Raw genomic sequence first — 17,743 nt, forward strand, 5'->3', positions numbered from 1 at the left:
CATATTACAGAGCTGCCACAGGAAATAAAAAATTCAATAAAGAACCACAGAGTTAATATTGATCACAGCAGACTGAGTCCCTGAGTGAGTGTAACGGTAAAGACTGTAGAAATAGGTCTGTCATTAAATCCGCTCTAAATTAACCACCGAGGGGCCGCGAACGCATCATAGAAACAATCCTACACACGTACAGTACATTAAAGGTATTTCTCGATCGGAGAACATCGGAAATCTCGATCCTGTTCCGGAATGTGACGGAAAAAGCCGAAGAACCGCCTCTGGGAGTAACGGGTGGTTCAGATGGAGGAAACCTGCGTGTCCACAGCCGAGTCTGCCGCGGACTCAGAGGGAAGCGTGTCCTGAAAGTTTGACCAGGAGAATATTTTTGTCTTTTTTTTTTTTTCCAACATCGGACGATTCGTGTTCGACACTTTTGTCATTTCCAGCCGTAAAAGTGTGAAACTTATCAGCGCATCATGGGGTGAGTGTGACATCAGTGGAGGACGATGATCCGGTGATGAGGGAGTGTCGCGACTAAACTCACACGTGAGTATCAATTAAAGAAATTAAACTTTTTGTTATTTCCTGCGGGGACACTAAAGCCTGCAGCGGTTATAAATAATTGATTAATGAATTGTTCTAATTGACAGCTCGTAGTCCAGTCTCCCTGCATGTGAAGCTGCATTGTGTTGTTTCATCGCACTGGTTGGTGTCACGGCCTGAACGCGTTGGAGGCGGTTTGTTACCGCAGGTGCGTTTTTCCGCCGCTGTGATTTCAAGCTGCTGCTTCCTTGTGCTGAATTATAGATCAACTTTATTTCTGTATGTGCTCCACAGCGGCTCCCCTGAGACTCAGCATGGGCCCTACATGTAATTATAGACACACACACAGAGAGTCACACAATGTTTTGACATTTCTGTTGTTAGAAAAAATCGGAATTTAACATATTATTCACTTTCCCGCCTTTGTTTGGTTACCTGTGGACCAGGTAATCAACAGCAATGTTTTTATTTTTTACCTCAGATCGTTGGAACTAAACTAAACCGATATTATACTCTATAATTTCAAATGTTCAATTTCTTTATGAAAAGCAAATCCCTGCAGAGCAGCTGTTGTGCTGTCCTTGTCTATATTTTTAGCTAATTGTAGGATTTGTTTTGTGTTGTTTTTGCTATTGACTGTTTTAATTATTTTATTTAAGAATTAGTAACAGCTAAAAACTCTTTGTACAACACATTAGTTTCATGTCTTGTTTTATACTAAGTTAAATTGCAATGTCCCTATTAAATAAGTCAATAAGTAAATAAATAAACTAAAAACAAACAGTCAGTCAAGACTTTAAGCTCCATAAAACTGAGCTGATCCCAGTTTAAACTCAAAGGTGTAGAAGGCATGAAGACCATGGGATGTGGCTGAAAGCTCTGAAAGCTGACAAGCACACACCTTTGGTCTTACATTATCTTCTTACATAAACATGGTTTTGTTTTCGATTCAGCTTTTTCTCCCCAGAAGGTAAATAGTGCGTCGGTACAGCCAACACACATAATGAGTTCATTCATATTTAAAAAGCTCTTTTATAAAAGGTTTTTTAATGTGCAGTGTTTCCTGGGTGTGATCTTCTTTTCCTCTTTTACTGGTGCATTGTAACTTTAACAGCGATATACTGTCACCGGTTAACGACAGGCCTTTGTGTCATGGTTACTTACCACCAGCCGACTGTCAGGGAGGCAGAGTGACTTCTCCCCGGTGCTGGAGTGCACGTGCTTCGTGTGACTGCTGCACCATATGGAGACTGAACCTGCATCAACTAAATAATCAATGGATTCTTACTCCAGAAGTTTGAGTGTTTGTCTAATAGTGGCTGGGAGTTGTAGTCCAAATTAAAATGAGAACAAAAACAGAAAGAAGTTGGAGATGTTTTTTCTAAATGGATTATTTTTATACTGCGGTTTTACTAGTTTTATTTAAGTGAAGGAGATGAATGCTTCCTCCATGACTGGTTTACATAAGCCATAATCTTTTTTTTATTGTATTAATCTAATATTACTGTAAAGGGTTATATTGGTGTTTTAGTCCAGCTATGAGATCATGTTGATCTGTAACTGGATAGTGAATAAACTGTTCGACGTATCGACCTAAAAGTGATTCGTCCATGTTGTCTCTGGAAGCTAGCTTGACTAGCATTTAGCATCCCTGTCAAAATTCATGGCGTTGTGGCTAATCCTGGGATCTATCTGTATAGATGGTTGTCAAGCTGTCCATGACTCAGCTTCCACCACTGAGATCAGTTATGATATTGCACACATCATTATTCACATGCACAGTTGTGTGGAAACTAAAGTTGCACATTAGAAAATGACTTCAACATCAGCAGCAAGTAAACAATCCACAGTGAGTCGTAGCAGCAGCGCCGCACTGTGTGCAGTTACCTCTATAATAGATGCAGTAAATCCTCTGCTAAAGTAAAAGTCTAGAAATATAAATCCAGATAAGAACATAAGCAGAAAAATGAACATAAAGTTAATAAAATGTGTTAAACATATACGATATGGTCTTTCAAAGGAACTAGTAATTATGGGTATTTTGATTCAAGATGGCTGCCTCGGTGTCTCGGTGCACGTTGTTTTGCCTTATGTTGTTTGTAATTTCAGTTCACAATTAAATGTTTCTCTTTATATTTCCTGCTTGTTTTATCTTTGTTTATATTTCTTTTCTTACTATGTTTATCATTAAGCACCAAAACAACTACACAAATTCCTTTTATGTTAAAAACCTACTTATAAAATAAGATATGAAATAAACCCGATTCTGATTCTGATTAACTTAGTGATATAAAAGAGAAAATATTTGCCTCAGGAATGTGGTGGAATAAAAGTGTAAAGTAGCATAAAATGGAAATACTCCAGTGAAGTACAAGTATCTTTAAATTGCATTTAAACACAGTAACTTGGTTTCTATCCACCGCTGGCATTTATAATGTGAACATGCTTCCATACACACTCACAACCCACGTTCCAATTCACACAATCCTGCTGCAGACGGATGAAGACAGATCTCTACTGTATCCAGGTCATGTGACCAGGAATCACCGACCTGAAGACACAGAGAGAGAAACCTGATTACACCTCAGACAGAGACAGATGAAGTCAGAGTGCCCTGGTTAAAACACCATTAAGTCCACATTAGGTTAACACCTGTCTGTGATTCCTCAGGCCATTTCCTTCACCATGCAATCAGAGACTACGTAACATTATTACATGACATTATAGCAACACTTTACCTGAAGCCAGGCACTTAGTGCTGCTCCCAAACGGATGGACATCCTCCGCCCTGAGAGCGAGCTACATGTGGAACAGCTGGTGCTGATGTCTGGGTATCTGCAGCAGGAGGCTTCACTCAGGAAAAACAAAAGATCCAGAAATCATCTCCAAAACCTGAAACTTCACTTGCTGCCAACTGAACTGGACGGGCTCATGTTTCCTGGCAGTTATTTTTAACATCGAACATGTTCGAGGCAACAGTGGGAACATTTGAGGCAGAATATTTTTCAATGTATGAAAATCTTCCTACAGTTTTAAAGTTCAGTGTGAACTTTTATTCATCTGTTGAGTGATTTCATAGTGTAATTTTTATTGTGGAAGCCTGTACACGCTGTGTGGGCGTTTGCTCTGGGAGTACAGTGGATGAGCATGTGTGGGAGTCAGTTTCTGTTTTGGCTGCTTCTGAGTTTGTTTGTTTTTTTTAACTTGATCACATGGAGAGAAATTAGTTTTCATATTAATAGAGATAAATCATAATGTATGTGAAGTATTTTTGAGCAGAACTCTGGATCCGTGTTGTTGCACATTCACAGTCCAAACCTGGACTTCTGTTCAGTCTGTGAGGACCTGAAGTCGAGTAAACGCCTTTTGGCTCTCGACCAATACACATTATGTTTTTTTAGTTTAACATTAAAACGTCTGGTACATCAAATTAGAGTGTGGCTGTCTGGTGCATTTAGCAGAGCAGATGAAAGCAGAGTGCCTACATTACAAAAAGAAGCTCAAAGCTCGAGGAGAGAGAGAGAGAGAGAGAGAGAGAATCACATCCACTGATTCAAAACGTATGTTCCACTAAAACTATGTTCAGTGTCAAAATGTTCACAACAATAATAAAATAGAAGATTTGGTGTTTTTTTTTTTAATTTTTGTGATCGTCAACAAATGCCACACAAAGACTCAAGCAGCTGCGTTAGTCCGTCATCAGAACTATAAACTCATTTGTTGCTACTGACGACATGAATCTGAAATCACAGTTTAACTTTTAAATCAGACTAAATGTGTTCCCTGCTCTTGTCTTTGAATGAGATACAGTACAATCATGTTTTGTGAGGTCACCATGACCTCGACCTTTGACCTTTAGCCACAAAAATCTAGTCAGTTTCTCCTTGTTTTCTTTCTGAAAACACAGTGACGTCAGCAGATTCTCATTGACACTGTCGAAGCCTCATATTAGCTCCTCATTTAACATCCAATAAATGCACAAAATGCCCCGATACAAATATTTAGAAATAAAAATAAAAAAGTAATTTGGAAGATGCTCCTCCTTTGGCTTTTTTGGAACTGTATAAAAATCAACAAAGTGCCTCTTTAGATTTTCAGTCACAGCTACAGTCACCTCCGTCGACTTCCTCCATCGACCTGCTAATTCTTTAAAACCAGTACAAACCTCAGAAGGATCACTCTGGACACACCAGCAGCTCACCTGGTCACACCTGTACCTTGTGTCTTCCTGTCTGTCTCCACAATCAAATCAAAGCAAATATGCCGTAAAAAATGATTACATTTCATGCCGCCTCCACTGTGTCACCAGGTAACCATGGTGAAGGAGAGTCTGCCCAGCTGGGTCCACCAGGACTCTGACGAGGGTCTGGTCCACGTGAACGTCGGCGGTCTGAAGAGGAGCCTCTGCTCCAGCACGCTGAAGAAGTTCCCAGACACCAGACTGGGAAAGCTGCTGGCCTGTGACTCAGAGGAGGATATACTGCAGGTGGGTCGGGGGGGGGGACATTAATTTGCCTTCAGACATTATAAAACATCCCTTCCTCTCTTCCTCCTTCCTGTAGGTGTGCGATGACTATGACGTGCAGCAGAAGGAGTTTTATTTTGATAGGAATCCCGGCCTCTTCCCGTACGTCCTCCACTTCTACCAGACCGGCAAACTTCACATCATGGAGGAGCTGTGCGTCTTCTCCTTCAGGTCAGTCCGTCTTCGTCCGCTCGTCCCTCTCTAATGTTGAACACCGTCCTCCCGCCGCACAGACAAACAGGAAGTAGCTGTAACAAAAAAGCTGAATGAGTGAATCTGCTTTCATACAAACATGATCCATAAATACTCTGACAGTTCTTATGTGTAAAACAACCTTCCTGCTCAGATCAGGTGGGAATAAAGTCGTCACAGTGTCTGTAAAGTCTTCATGGGTTACCTGCCATCAAAGTTAGGATCTCTGTGTGGGGGTTTTTGTCAGTAGCAGAGTCGTCAGTTCCCGCCGGATTCAGATTTACTCAAACACACAGAGAGAGAAGAAGAAGAAGGAGGAAATTGAAGCTCGACGCAGCCGTACAGAAGAATCACAGCACGAGAGGAAAATGTATGAAGAAAATAAAATAAGAATAAAAACCGAATCTAAAATAAAAAGATACTATATACATTATAAAAACAAGAGAATAAATAGATAATTAGGTGGTTGTGCCGTCTTTGTTGAGGTTGATGGACTCAGTCTGAGACTGTGGCGCCTCCACGGCGCTTTGAGGCCTGTGGCGGGATGAGAGTGGTTGTCCATAATGGCAGTTTTCTGTCACCCCCCCCCCCCCAGCTTAGTATTCACATTAAAGGATCTGAACAGCTCCGTCTCCTCCTGCCTCAGTGTCCGACTTTAACGAGCTCGTCATGTTTAAAGAGAATCGACATGAAAATCTTCCGTAACAGACGACAGGTTGATTTATACAGAAGCATCCAGACACAACTATAGCTGCTTCACAGAGTCATGGAAACACAGTAACAATAACACATTCAGATCACATTTAAATAGCATTTAAAAACAAACTATTTCAATATATAAAAATATTTAAATAAGATCAAGATTGCATAAAATCAGGTTCAAACTGAGGACACCATTTTAAAAGAAGTGCTGAGTGATGAAAGGCACCAGATTAAAAAAGTGTCAGCTGCAGCAAAGTGTGAAGTTTTAAGTCCTGATTTAAAGTTTGAGCAGAGAAACATGAATAAAGCTGTTCCCAGACGGAGCTGAGGGGTCTGGATGCTTCGTATCGTACGACTACATCAGAGACCATTTAGTGCTTCGTAGACGAGTAGCAGGATTTTAAAATCTGTCCTTTGACACAGGAAACCGACGGTTTTAGCCAAAACGCCAGAAACAGATAAACAACAACTTTACAGATCCACGTCTAAAAAAGCTTTTTTCTGTGATAATTTTGACGGGACTTTGGCTGGAGTTCGGTGCAGGTTGTTGTTGGGGACTTGAGCTTCTAACTGGAGCCACAAACCACCAACAAAGGTTATAATCAGTTCTTCGGTTTATTGACTGTTTATTTAATGTGGATTTGCACGATGCTAAAACAACATCACAAGACAAATAATAATTAGCCTTACTTCATGATTAACAGCAGATTAAACGATATCGATCAACTTTCATATCTATTTATAATATTCCATAATAATAATCCCAATGAAGAAAGAAGGAAATGCTATTTACACTGAAGATACAAACACACACCAGGACTCTAGAGTCTGTAGAGAGAGGAGGAGGAAGTCCTCATCCCGCCCTCTATGAGGTGGGAGGAGCCTCTTCCACAGGTGTGGATAGGAGGGAATGTGAATCTGCACTTTCCGACAGACGTCGTACCGTCAGTGTCACTCGTCATCTCGTTATTTAAAGTGTTGTTGAGACACAGATGAACCTGCTCTGACGTCTGTTTCCCGCAGTCAGGAGATAGAGTACTGGGGCATCAATGAGTTCTTCCTGGACAGTTGCTGCAGTTACCGTTACCACGACCGCAAGCTGGAGAGCAGCCGCCACCGCAGCTGGGACGACGAGAGCGACGTCAGCAGCATCGACACGTCTGTGGACGAGATATCAGACTTAAACAGGTAAAACCATCTGTAGAGGAACGAGCAGTGTCTCATCTCTCCTCCTCCGTCAGTCGGTCACTCGCCGTCTCCATCTGTCCTCAGAGACATGCAGCACTTCCAGGAAGTGCGTTACGGGAACATCAGGAAGTGCCTGTGGCTGACGCTGGAGAACCCGGGATACTCCATCCCCAGCAAGCTGTTCAGCCTGATCTCCATCGGCGTGGTGCTCACATCCATCGCCACCATGTGCATCAACAGCATCCCCGAGTATCAGGTCAGTCAGTCGGGGAAGTAGTTTGGATCAGAGGTTTTCAAGCTTTTTGAGGCAAAGACTCTGTGAGAGGTGAAAGGAAGAGGTGCATGCTGGTACTTTAAAAACAAAAGAAGTTATTTATTGTATTTGTCTTGTTGTTTTAGGCTCATAACTCACAGACATGATGCACGTAGATTCAGTGTGAATTACACTCTGAGGACACGTCCATCACAAATAAATGTTCATAAATCCAGAGAGAAATCAGAGAAAAACCTTCTTATAGATTCACAACTTGCCAGAGAATCATCACATTTTAAAGTTTCCTTCAGTGTCACAGTATCCAGTGATATTTCTCCGTACATCCACGCTGGCTCTGCGAAGAGGAACTGCTAATGGCTGAATCGACGGGACGACGGGTCCTGTCCCAAAACATCTCAAACTCATGGACAACTATTTCCAGGGAAACATTAAACTGAAGCTGAACTCGTGTCGTATTTATCCAGATTCACACTTGGAGGTAAAAGCCGGTAAGAGCTCGGTGAGAGGTGCATTCATCCCATCAGAAAGAGGAAGTTAATGTCTCAGGGAAGGAGAACACGATCACACACTGTCGATCTGACTGTCTCAAACAAAGTCACGTCAACTTGTGATGAGGAAAACTAACTCAGACCTGGTCGTAGCAGCTGATGAGGGAACTCCTACTGCTCAGTGTTTTCTATCTAAATCCTTGATGGTTGATTATTGAAGCAGAGAATTACAGCTCAGTCATCCCAGATGTTTAACACCAGCTGTGAGGAGAGTCTCTGGGCGTCTGCTGAGAAAAGAGGAAAATATGGTTAAAAACTAAACGTACCATTGAAAACGCTGCGATCACCAACGTTCCTCTTCTTCTCTTTCAGACGTTTGACTCTGAGGGGAAGCTGGTGGAGGACCCCACCATGCAGGCCCTGGAGGTGTTCTGCAGCTGCTGGTTCACCTTCGAGGTGAGGCGGTGAACACGTGGAGAGAACAGACGAGTGAGTGAAAACAGAAACAAGAAAACAAACGCTCAGTTATTTTCCGTTTCTCTCTGAGGTGGTGACTCGACTGCTGCTCGCGCCGAACAGGAAGAAGTTCTTTCACCACCCGCTGAACATCATTGACATGGTGTCGGTGGTTCCCATCTACATCACCCTGATCTTCGACCTGCTGGTGGGATCAGAGTCTGAGCTGGGAGACCTGGGACGCCTCATTCAGGTTTAACCTCTGACACAGGAGCAGAGTTTGGGTCCTGTATCAGGCGCCAGTTTGAAGCACTTAACTCAAGTATTGATCGAGTGTTTATTTACTACTTTATAATTTAACTTCTCGACATTTCAGAGGGAAATACACCACGACGTTTCTCCTCTAAACTTCCATTATTTCACAAGATTAGAGAAATAAAATAACTCAAACTGTTTCTACATTCATGTAGGATCCATGATAAAGAAAATGAACTTTCAGGGAGTCACAGCCGCTCGTCTCTCTCCTCTCAGGTCTTCAGGCTGATGAGGATCTTCAGAGTCCTGAAGTTGGCCCGACACTCGACAGGCCTCCGGTCACTGGGAGCGACACTACGGGTGAGTCGGTCGTCCGTCTCCTCACTCTCAACTTTTCTGCGTCAAAACCTCAAAAAAGGAAAATAAAAACAACGTGATTGACTCGTTTGTGACGCTCTGCTTCACCTCCTCCTTTCTGAGGTCGATGGGTTGTGAGCCGATGTTGGTCTGAGCTGAAACGTTTCACACAGTCTGGGACTTTAAGTGTCTGTGGACACAGAAACACTGAGCTGTGATGTAACAAGCTTCAATGTGCAGCTTTGATTTGGACTGAAAGACGCTTTAAGGTTCCTCAGGAGTTTAAACGACAGCGGTGACGGTGACACGTGAAGTCATCCATCTGTAAGAGTGATATTTTGTTTAATTACACGTTTACATTTGACGTCATGTTTCACTTTAACCTGGACGAGCAGGGATCAAACCAGCGACACGTCACTGATCTACATGGTTTCATTACACCTGCCTGCTGTCACATGACATACACAGTATCCTGTAGCAGTACAACATGACACGGACGCCATTATGAACGCACTGTCACTTGTTGACGGGTTCAGGTCAGCGTGAGGAGGGAAACACTGACGGCTTGTCTCTCATCTGATGTAAAAACCCTCAACACAAGACATTAGTTTAAACCACAGGACTCGGACTCTGGACTCGGGTTTCAGTAAATGTATTTGACTGTTTTTAAGGAACCGGCTCCTGAGATCATGATTTACTTTAATGTTTGAACTCTTCAGTTTCTCTAATGGTGGATTTTTTCGTTGCTGTGACACTAACAATATTTTATCAGTGCTGAGGCATCACAGAATAAACAGATGACCATTAGCTCTAATCGAATGGCACAATCTGAAATACTGTCTCTTCTCTTCTCCAAACAAAGTGATTCCCAACATGTTTTTCCTACAAACCAACTGAGGTCACAGATATTTGCTCTTTATCTCATGACAGATTCATCTGCAGCGTTTCATGTTCTTTCTTTCCTGTTGTAATTACAACAAGGACCTGACGGTGGTACGTTCACCTGAGCAGCTCTGAATGTTCCCGACTCTGGAGACTCTTAGCGTTTCTAACAAGCTTCCTCCATCTTGTTTCTGCAGCACAGTTACCGTGAGGTCGGCATCCTGCTGCTGTACCTGGCTGTGGGCGTGTCCGTCTTCTCTGGGATCGCTTACACCGCTGAATATGAAGAGGTGAAACCATCAGAGACTCTGTGTTTTTACACTCTGGGGTTTATATTAATGTTTTATCTGAATGAGTTTTTTAATTCTTTGATTCTTATTTCAGCCAGAGAGGTTTTGTTTTCTTGTTCTACTCGTTTTCTCATTTTTCTTTCACATCATTGGATTTTTGATCTTGTGTTGTTCAAAGTTTGTCACAGAAATGTCACATGACCTTTTTAATTTGGTTGAAATGTTTTTGTTGATGCATAAAAAACATAAAAGTAAAGCGCCTCTGTGCGTCTTCCTCCAGGACGTGGGTCTGGACACCATCCCGGCCTGCTGGTGGTGGGGGACGGTGAGCATGACCACGGTCGGTTACGGGGACGTGGTGCCCGTCACGGTGGCCGGGAAGCTGGCGGCCAGTGGCTGCATTTTAGGCGGCACTCTGGTGGTGGCGCTGCCCATCACCATCATCTTCAATAAGTTCTCCCACTTCTACCGGAAACAGAAAGCTCTGGAGGCGTCGGTGAGGAACAACAACCGCAGGAAGATGAGGATGAGCTGCGAGAACGAGCCGGAGGAGGACGAGGAGGAGGGGTCAGACGGGGACAGCCGGTGTCTGGACGATGATGATGATGATCTGGATGATATCGATGATATCGAGGAGGACGATATAGATTATGAAGATGACGGAGGTGTAATAAATTACAGCTACGTGGAGCATTCGTCCTACGCTTCGATACGGAGGAAGAAGGAGCTGCATCATCTGTGATGTCATCAGCTGGAGATTAAAGCTGCTCAGACTCAGATCATCAGGAACACATGAAACCATGTGAAGTTTCACGTGTTCGGTTCTGACCTGAATCTTCTGTCGCTCTCTGACCGCTCACTGTCATTAATCTCTGCATCCGCTCAAACAAACATGGAGGAGGATAAATCACGTGTTTCAGATGCTTCTGAATGATTAAAGTTCGCTCTGTAAATGATAAAACTTTAGATCTTCCATGACAGGCTGTGGTTTGTTGGTCTGTTTCAGGCTGGAGGTTCGTTCACAGACGAGTTTCTAAAAACATGGATGTGAAGAATGAAAGAAAAAAAACATGTAACCAAAAGCAAAGGTCAGATTTAGAGAAGTGAAGTGAAGCCGCACGCTGCAGTGAAAGAAACTCAATAAAAACATATCACGACAAACTGTGGAGCCTTCTGTGGAAGAAGAAGTAGAAAGAAAAGATATTAAAAGTGAAAGTTCAACATTTTTGGGAAATATTATTATTTTCTTTGTTACTCTGGGACGTAGTCAGAGAAGAAGAAAGGCCGTACTCACAAATGATTTTTTATCCCGTTATGTCGAGAAAACAAAGCTCATTATCCCGAGGTAACAAAACATTATCACCGGTCTGTTGTTATCCCGAGTTAACGGGATAATTACATCGTTATCTCGAGATTTCAAAGCTTGTTTTCTCATGATAATTAATTTGTTAGTCAGAGATCAGATGCAGATGGAAACGTCTAGTGCAATAAAGTGAAAATGTCATGACGACACATTGATCATCAGAGAATATTTCAATCAAGGGCAAAAATCACACGGTGTCTTTTCATACAAGATCATTATCAGATCAGACCTCATCAGCTAACGAGTTACTAAGGGTTGTTGCTAAGGAGGAGTGTTACTACGATTAAGTGTATTAGTGTCATTCTCCTGATAACGTCTCGTTATCTCGGGATGACAAGCTCTGTTTTCTTGAGATAACGAGATAAAAAATCATTTGTGAGTTTCTCGGCTTCTGATCTTGCTGGGAACAGAGGGAGATGGTTTCTGTTTCCTTCAGACAGAACCAGGCTAACTGTTTCCCTCTGTTTACAGTCTTTGTGCTAAGCTAAGCTAAAAGGTTTGAGTCTCTTGTAAATGTGAAGAACCGTCACAGGGGACATTAAAGTATTTCACTGCCGCAGTGAGAGACGTGTAGCAGCAGCAGCGACGCAGGATTATCATTAACGTTCAGTTAATCCTGAAGGAACATGAAGGTCTGAGACAAATCTCAATTAATCCAATAGTTGTTCAGACATTTCACTCAAATCCATAAAAATTCATCATTCCTCTTGAAACCGTGAATTTTCTAACAATCCATCCAACAGTTGTCGAGATATTTTTGTCTGGAGCAACTGACAAACTTATCGCCTTCATCAGCTCCAACGTGACGCACTGACCTTCAGGTTTCTCTGTAACTGCAGCCGTCGACAAACACAAGCAGAAAAACCAAATCCTTAAAGATTCGAGTTTCTTCTGTTTCTATAAAGAGTGAATCCTGTTCAGTTTGAGCCACAAAAAAACACATGAAACATCTGGACGGGTTCAGTGTGACGGCTGCGTCACTGGAGAGTGGATCACATCTGTCAAAGTGTCATTTAATATCATGGATGATGCTGCAGACAGAGGAGACAGGAAACTGCTGAGCGTCTCCCTTCCTCTCTTTCTGTCACTTTCCTTTACTCCTCGACTGGACTCTACGTTGTCCTTGTTTCCTCTTCTATCTTTGCCTCTGGATCTGGTTCATTTCAAGTCTAATGTGTTTTTAAAAAAGAAAATGTTAATGAAAAACAAGCTGGAAACGACATGAAGCAAAATAAAAGGTGAAAGATAAAAAAGTGCATGTTTCTAAAATAAAAAAAAAGAACAAGAGTTTTGTGTTTGTGTGTCAGTTGATTTTAAATCAGCGACAGAGTCGAAATAATGTTTTATATATAGAATTTGTGTTGCCGCTTTATTTATGATCCATATCAGTGGTGGAAGACGAGCTCATGCATTTAAAATCTATAGTAAAGAAGCATCATCAGTAAAACGTACTGAAAGTGTCAAAAGTAGAAACTCAGGCTGCTCGTCACTAACTGACCTGAGGTCTGCTCCCTGGGTCTGAGGCCTCGTCCTCTCCTGCAGCTGGATGTGAAGCAGGACCTTCTCTCACCTGCAGCAGCGAAACAGCTGGAGCATAATACACAGTGTTGTAGTAACATTTAAATAATATATACGTGACAACGGAGGTTTCTGAAGCACGGTTTCTTCCCTGGTGTTGAGCCGGTTATAATGACAGGAAGTGTTGGACCGTCTCACCATCAACTATATTCTGTTTATAATTTAAAAAGTGACGTTTCTGATGCTGAGTGACACGATCCAGAGAGACATTTAATATCAACCATCAAATCCACCATGAACACAACGTGAACACAACGTGAACACTTGAACACAACATGAACACAACATGAACACATGAACACAACATGAACACATGAACACAACATGAACACATGAACACAACATGAACACGTGAACACAACATGAACACATGAACACGTGAACACAACATGAACACATGAACACATGAACACAACATGAACACGTGAACACAACATGAACACATGAACACAACATGAACACAACGTGAACACAACGTGAACACGTGAACACAACATGAACACGTGAACACAACGTGAACACAACGTGAACACAACATGAACACATGAACACAACATGAACACGTGAACACAACGTGAACACAACGTGAACACAACGTGAACACAACATGAACACATGAACACGTGAACACAACGTGAACACAACGTGAACACAACGTGAACACAACGTGAACACAACATGAACACAACATGAACACAACGTGAACACAACGTGAACACAACATGAACACGTGAACACAACATGAACACAACGTGAACACAACGTGAACACAACATGAACACATGAACACAACATGAACACGTGAACACAACGTGAACACAACGTGAACACAACGTGAACACAACGTGAACACATGAACACAACATGAACACATGAACACAACATGAACACAACGTGAACACAACATGAACACGTGAACACAACGTGAACACAACGTGAACACAACGTGAACACAACGTGAACACAACGTGAACACATGAACACAACATGAACACGTGAACACAACGTGAACACAACGTGAACACATGAACACAACATGAACACAACGTGAACACAACATGAACACATGAACACAACGTGAACACAACATGAACACATGAACACAACGTGAACACAACATGAACACATGAACACAACGTGAACACAACATGAACACATGAACACAACATGAACACATGAACACAACATGAACACATGAACACAACGTGAACACAACATGAACACATGAACACAACGTGAACACAACATGAACACATGAACACAACATGAACACATGAACACAACATGAACACAACGTGAACACAACATGAACACGTGAACACAACGTGAACACAACGTGAACACATGAACACAACATGAACACGTGAACACAACGTGAACACAACGTGAACACATGAACACAACATGAACACATGAACACAACATGAACACATGAACACAACATGAACACATGAACACAACATGAACACATGAACACAACATGAACACATGAAGGATCCTAACAGTTTGACGATGCATGAACGAGCAGCTGGGTCAAAGTTACTCAACCAGCTGTGAATAAAACTCCTTGAAGTATTCTTGCACCAGCGCGAGTAAAACAACAGTGTGTTCATAGTACTGCAAACAACCCAGAACTATGAACCAGTATAAATCATCCCAACATCCCTCAGACATCTGAAACATGGAGGCACAACCAGACCTGGTTTCAACGAGTCACAAGATAAAACGGTTCAGATCCGCCGGTTTACTTTAATAAGTAAAAAGTATCTAGTAACTATAGCTCTCGAATTAAACTAGCGGAGAAGTGGAGTAAAATAGAAACGCTCAAATACAGTACAAGTACCTCAAATTTGTATTTAAGTACAGCACTTGAGTAAATCTTACTAACTGGTCACCAAACTGCAGATCTAACTGAGTCAAAACACCCTGAGTTTTTATGTGAAGTCGGCCAGTATCCACCAGTCTGTGACCCGCAGTTCCAGTTCACCCAGTATCGCCTTTAGAGAGTGGACGGTTTTCCACGAGAACGTTTGTGGTCGTACAAAGAAATCTAAGGAAATCTGTGTGGGTCGATACAACTGGGTGTAAGTAATACTTTAGTTTTGTTTTCTGAACTGACCCTTTAACTGCAGGTGATTCCTCCACAGCTCACACCTGTGGCGACTGCAGGAAGAGGCCGTGGAGCCGAGCTGATGGATGTTGGTCCGAGCCTCAAAGAGGAGAGAGGATGATGCTAACACAGTTTGATGCTCTGCCACGACGAGTCAGGACCGAGAGCTCCGTTATCTGTCGGAGAGGGAAAGTGAGGAAGACGCTGATGTTTTTATGATGGTCTGAAAAGACTTCCTGTGAAGTTTCCCTGCCCCGACACTCAGCTCAGTGTTTGGCTCTTTAACAATGACAGACAGAAGTATGTGGGAAAAATAAAAACATGTTTCTGTTGAGATTCAGCTGCAAAGTCAAAGCATATCAACATCTGTTTTACCTCCCTGGACAGATGTGCACGTTTTCTCTTCTTTGTGTGTTTTAATGAGGAACTGTGTCGAACTTGAACTAAAATTAAATAAATTTACATGAATGTTATTTTAACTCTAACTTGTAATCCTAATGATGTCACCGCTGGTTGATCTGGTGACTCGTGTGTTTGTTGGATCACCACTGTCTAACTTTGAAACTTAGTAACCAGATGTTGGCGGGGGGGAAACTGAAGATCTCCTGTCCTGGTTTGTGGTTTTTACTTTCAGTACTCAGCATTCGTTATGCACCTTTATTTACTTATTACAAGTGTGGTACATAATGATAATAATAATACTAATAATAACAATAATAAATACTGAGAAGTTAGAGTTACTAAAGAGTAAGAATCATTTCGAGTTTGGTTTTCAGTGTAGAGGAAGAGTGTTCTCAAGAGTACAGGTGGTTTCCAGGACAGGTGTGTCAGTGATATCTGAACTCTGACCTCAGTCTCTTTAAACACCGTCATCAATTCATCATTTCCGCCTCAGCTGATATTTCAGTAATGTTTAGGATTTTATGCAAATAAAAAGTGAATAGAAAAGATAAACTGTCCTCACACTCCTTAGAGCTATTGAGTGTTCAGTTTGATAAATCTCCAGACCAGACAGCTGCAGCAGCTCGATGATGCATGAAGGAATAACTGAGCCTTTTTATTGAATTATGTCTCAATGCAGAATGAATTACAATAAATCCAAGTCTTCATTTAAAATACACAGCAAAAAAGTCTATTTTTACTGACCACACACACACACACACACACACACACACACACACACACACACACACACACACACACACACACACACACACACACACACACACACACACACACATCTGTGTCTCTGTTTGGGCTGAGAGCAACAGCACACCCACAGTCACTGTGAAGGAGACAGAGATCAGATTCGTGTCCGGCTGATTAAAAATTAATTTCTGCTATTTTGGCAGACAGAACTCTGGACACGGAGAAGAGATGAGGGGAAGGGAACGAGCTGTGCCTCAGAAGTTTCAGTGTTTAGTGACGGATACGATGGGACAGGAGAAGCTTTCAGGAAATCTAACCGACAGTGAGCCGAGTCGCTCTGTCCTCCAGTCAGGACTGATGATGATGATGATGAAGACAGCACGGCTCCCAGAACAACAACCCCAGAGCTCGACTCAGGAGGAGGATGTAAAAGTAAAGAGTCTTCACTTGGGAAAAAATAACAAGCATACAAAAATCCAAGAAGGCAAACAAAACATAAAGGGTCAGGCTGAGGCGAAATAAAAAACAGATCAAAAGAGACACAAATCTGACAGAGAGCATGTGGGGACAGACCAATATATATATATATATATATATATATATATCTAGGTCTGCAGTGTGTGATATACTAAGACTGTTTCATAAAAATAAAGACTGACTCATTTTAAGCCAAAAACATTAGAAACTTTACCCCCAGCCTGAGACCAATGTTACCATGGTAACAACCAGACACCTGCGCTAACCAGCACCCAACAACAAAAAAAGGCTCATAAATTGTGGTTTGCTAACATTGTTTTGGAGCCCGCGGCCATTTTTCTTTTCATTGTTTAACTCTTCGCTGAATTTTCCATGTAAAACGTCGTTGTAACTGTTAAATTCTTCCAACAGACAAACATTTCCTGCTGAGGGTAAACGGGGCTGAGCGGTCGGCCATTTTTAATTTTATTTTGAAAAAATCTTAATTTACCCAGAATTCATTGGACCACAGCCCGGTTTACTCTATGGATTTAGTATAGTCAAGAACTAAACCGCTTTGTGCAACGAATGAATTTAAGCATATATCTGAAGACTGTTTGTTGTCTATCTCACATCTACTACACTATGAACAAAGTATACTCACAGACAGTAATGTGTGAATTCAGACACTGTGTGATGTCTCGGGTCAAACATGGCCGTTGCGTACTCACCGGAAATGATGATCGCAACACATGTCGCCTGCTTTTCTCACTTGACTTGAAAATGACCGTTTTACTTTCCTGTGTCTGCCAATAAACAATAAACACATCTGGCAGGGTCGAAACTGCACTCAAGGGCCAGATCCAAGCAATCAGAGTGTATGTTCTTTTGAGTCACGCGACATGGAAATTATTGGCCGCCATTGGCGCCGACGA

General features: G+C 42.0%; 1 protein-coding gene and 1 long non-coding RNA gene across 4 annotated transcripts; one reads left to right on the forward strand and one right to left on the reverse strand.

Annotated features, from left to right (window-relative positions):
- Nucleotides 1-227: 227 nt before the first annotated feature.
- si:dkey-43k4.5 (potassium voltage-gated channel subfamily S member 2) lies at nucleotides 228-12,802 on the forward strand. 3 transcript variants are annotated; one of them, XM_056386039.1, is made up of 11 exons: nucleotides 228-546; nucleotides 651-751; nucleotides 4,853-5,029; nucleotides 5,106-5,239; nucleotides 6,986-7,150; nucleotides 7,235-7,406; nucleotides 8,285-8,368; nucleotides 8,460-8,621; nucleotides 8,900-8,983; nucleotides 10,060-10,152; nucleotides 10,433-12,802. In XM_056386039.1, exons 3-11 carry the CDS (start codon nucleotides 4,859-4,861, stop codon nucleotides 10,892-10,894), a joined length of 1,527 nt encoding a protein of 508 aa, XP_056242014.1. In that variant the 5' UTR covers nucleotides 228-546; nucleotides 651-751; nucleotides 4,853-4,858; the 3' UTR covers nucleotides 10,895-12,802. The 3 variants fall into 3 exon arrangements, with proteins under 3 accessions (XP_056242014.1, XP_056242007.1, XP_056241999.1); XM_056386032.1 differs by lacking the exon at nucleotides 651-751; XM_056386024.1 differs by lacking the exons at nucleotides 228-546; nucleotides 651-751 and having other exon boundaries at nucleotides 3,987-5,029.
- Nucleotides 5,238-17,695, reverse strand: LOC130175515 (uncharacterized). Its single transcript, XR_008828745.1, has 4 exons — nucleotides 17,540-17,695; nucleotides 15,213-15,379; nucleotides 13,014-13,085; nucleotides 5,238-5,316 (listed from the first exon to the last, which is right to left on the reverse strand). It is a non-coding gene; the product is annotated as an uncharacterized LOC130175515 (long non-coding RNA).
- Between the last annotated feature and the right edge of the window lie 48 nt (nucleotides 17,696-17,743).

This window comes from Seriola aureovittata, chromosome 2, assembly GCF_021018895.1.
Source record: "Seriola aureovittata isolate HTS-2021-v1 ecotype China chromosome 2, ASM2101889v1, whole genome shotgun sequence".
Lineage (NCBI taxonomy): Eukaryota > Metazoa > Chordata > Actinopteri > Carangiformes > Carangidae > Seriola > Seriola aureovittata.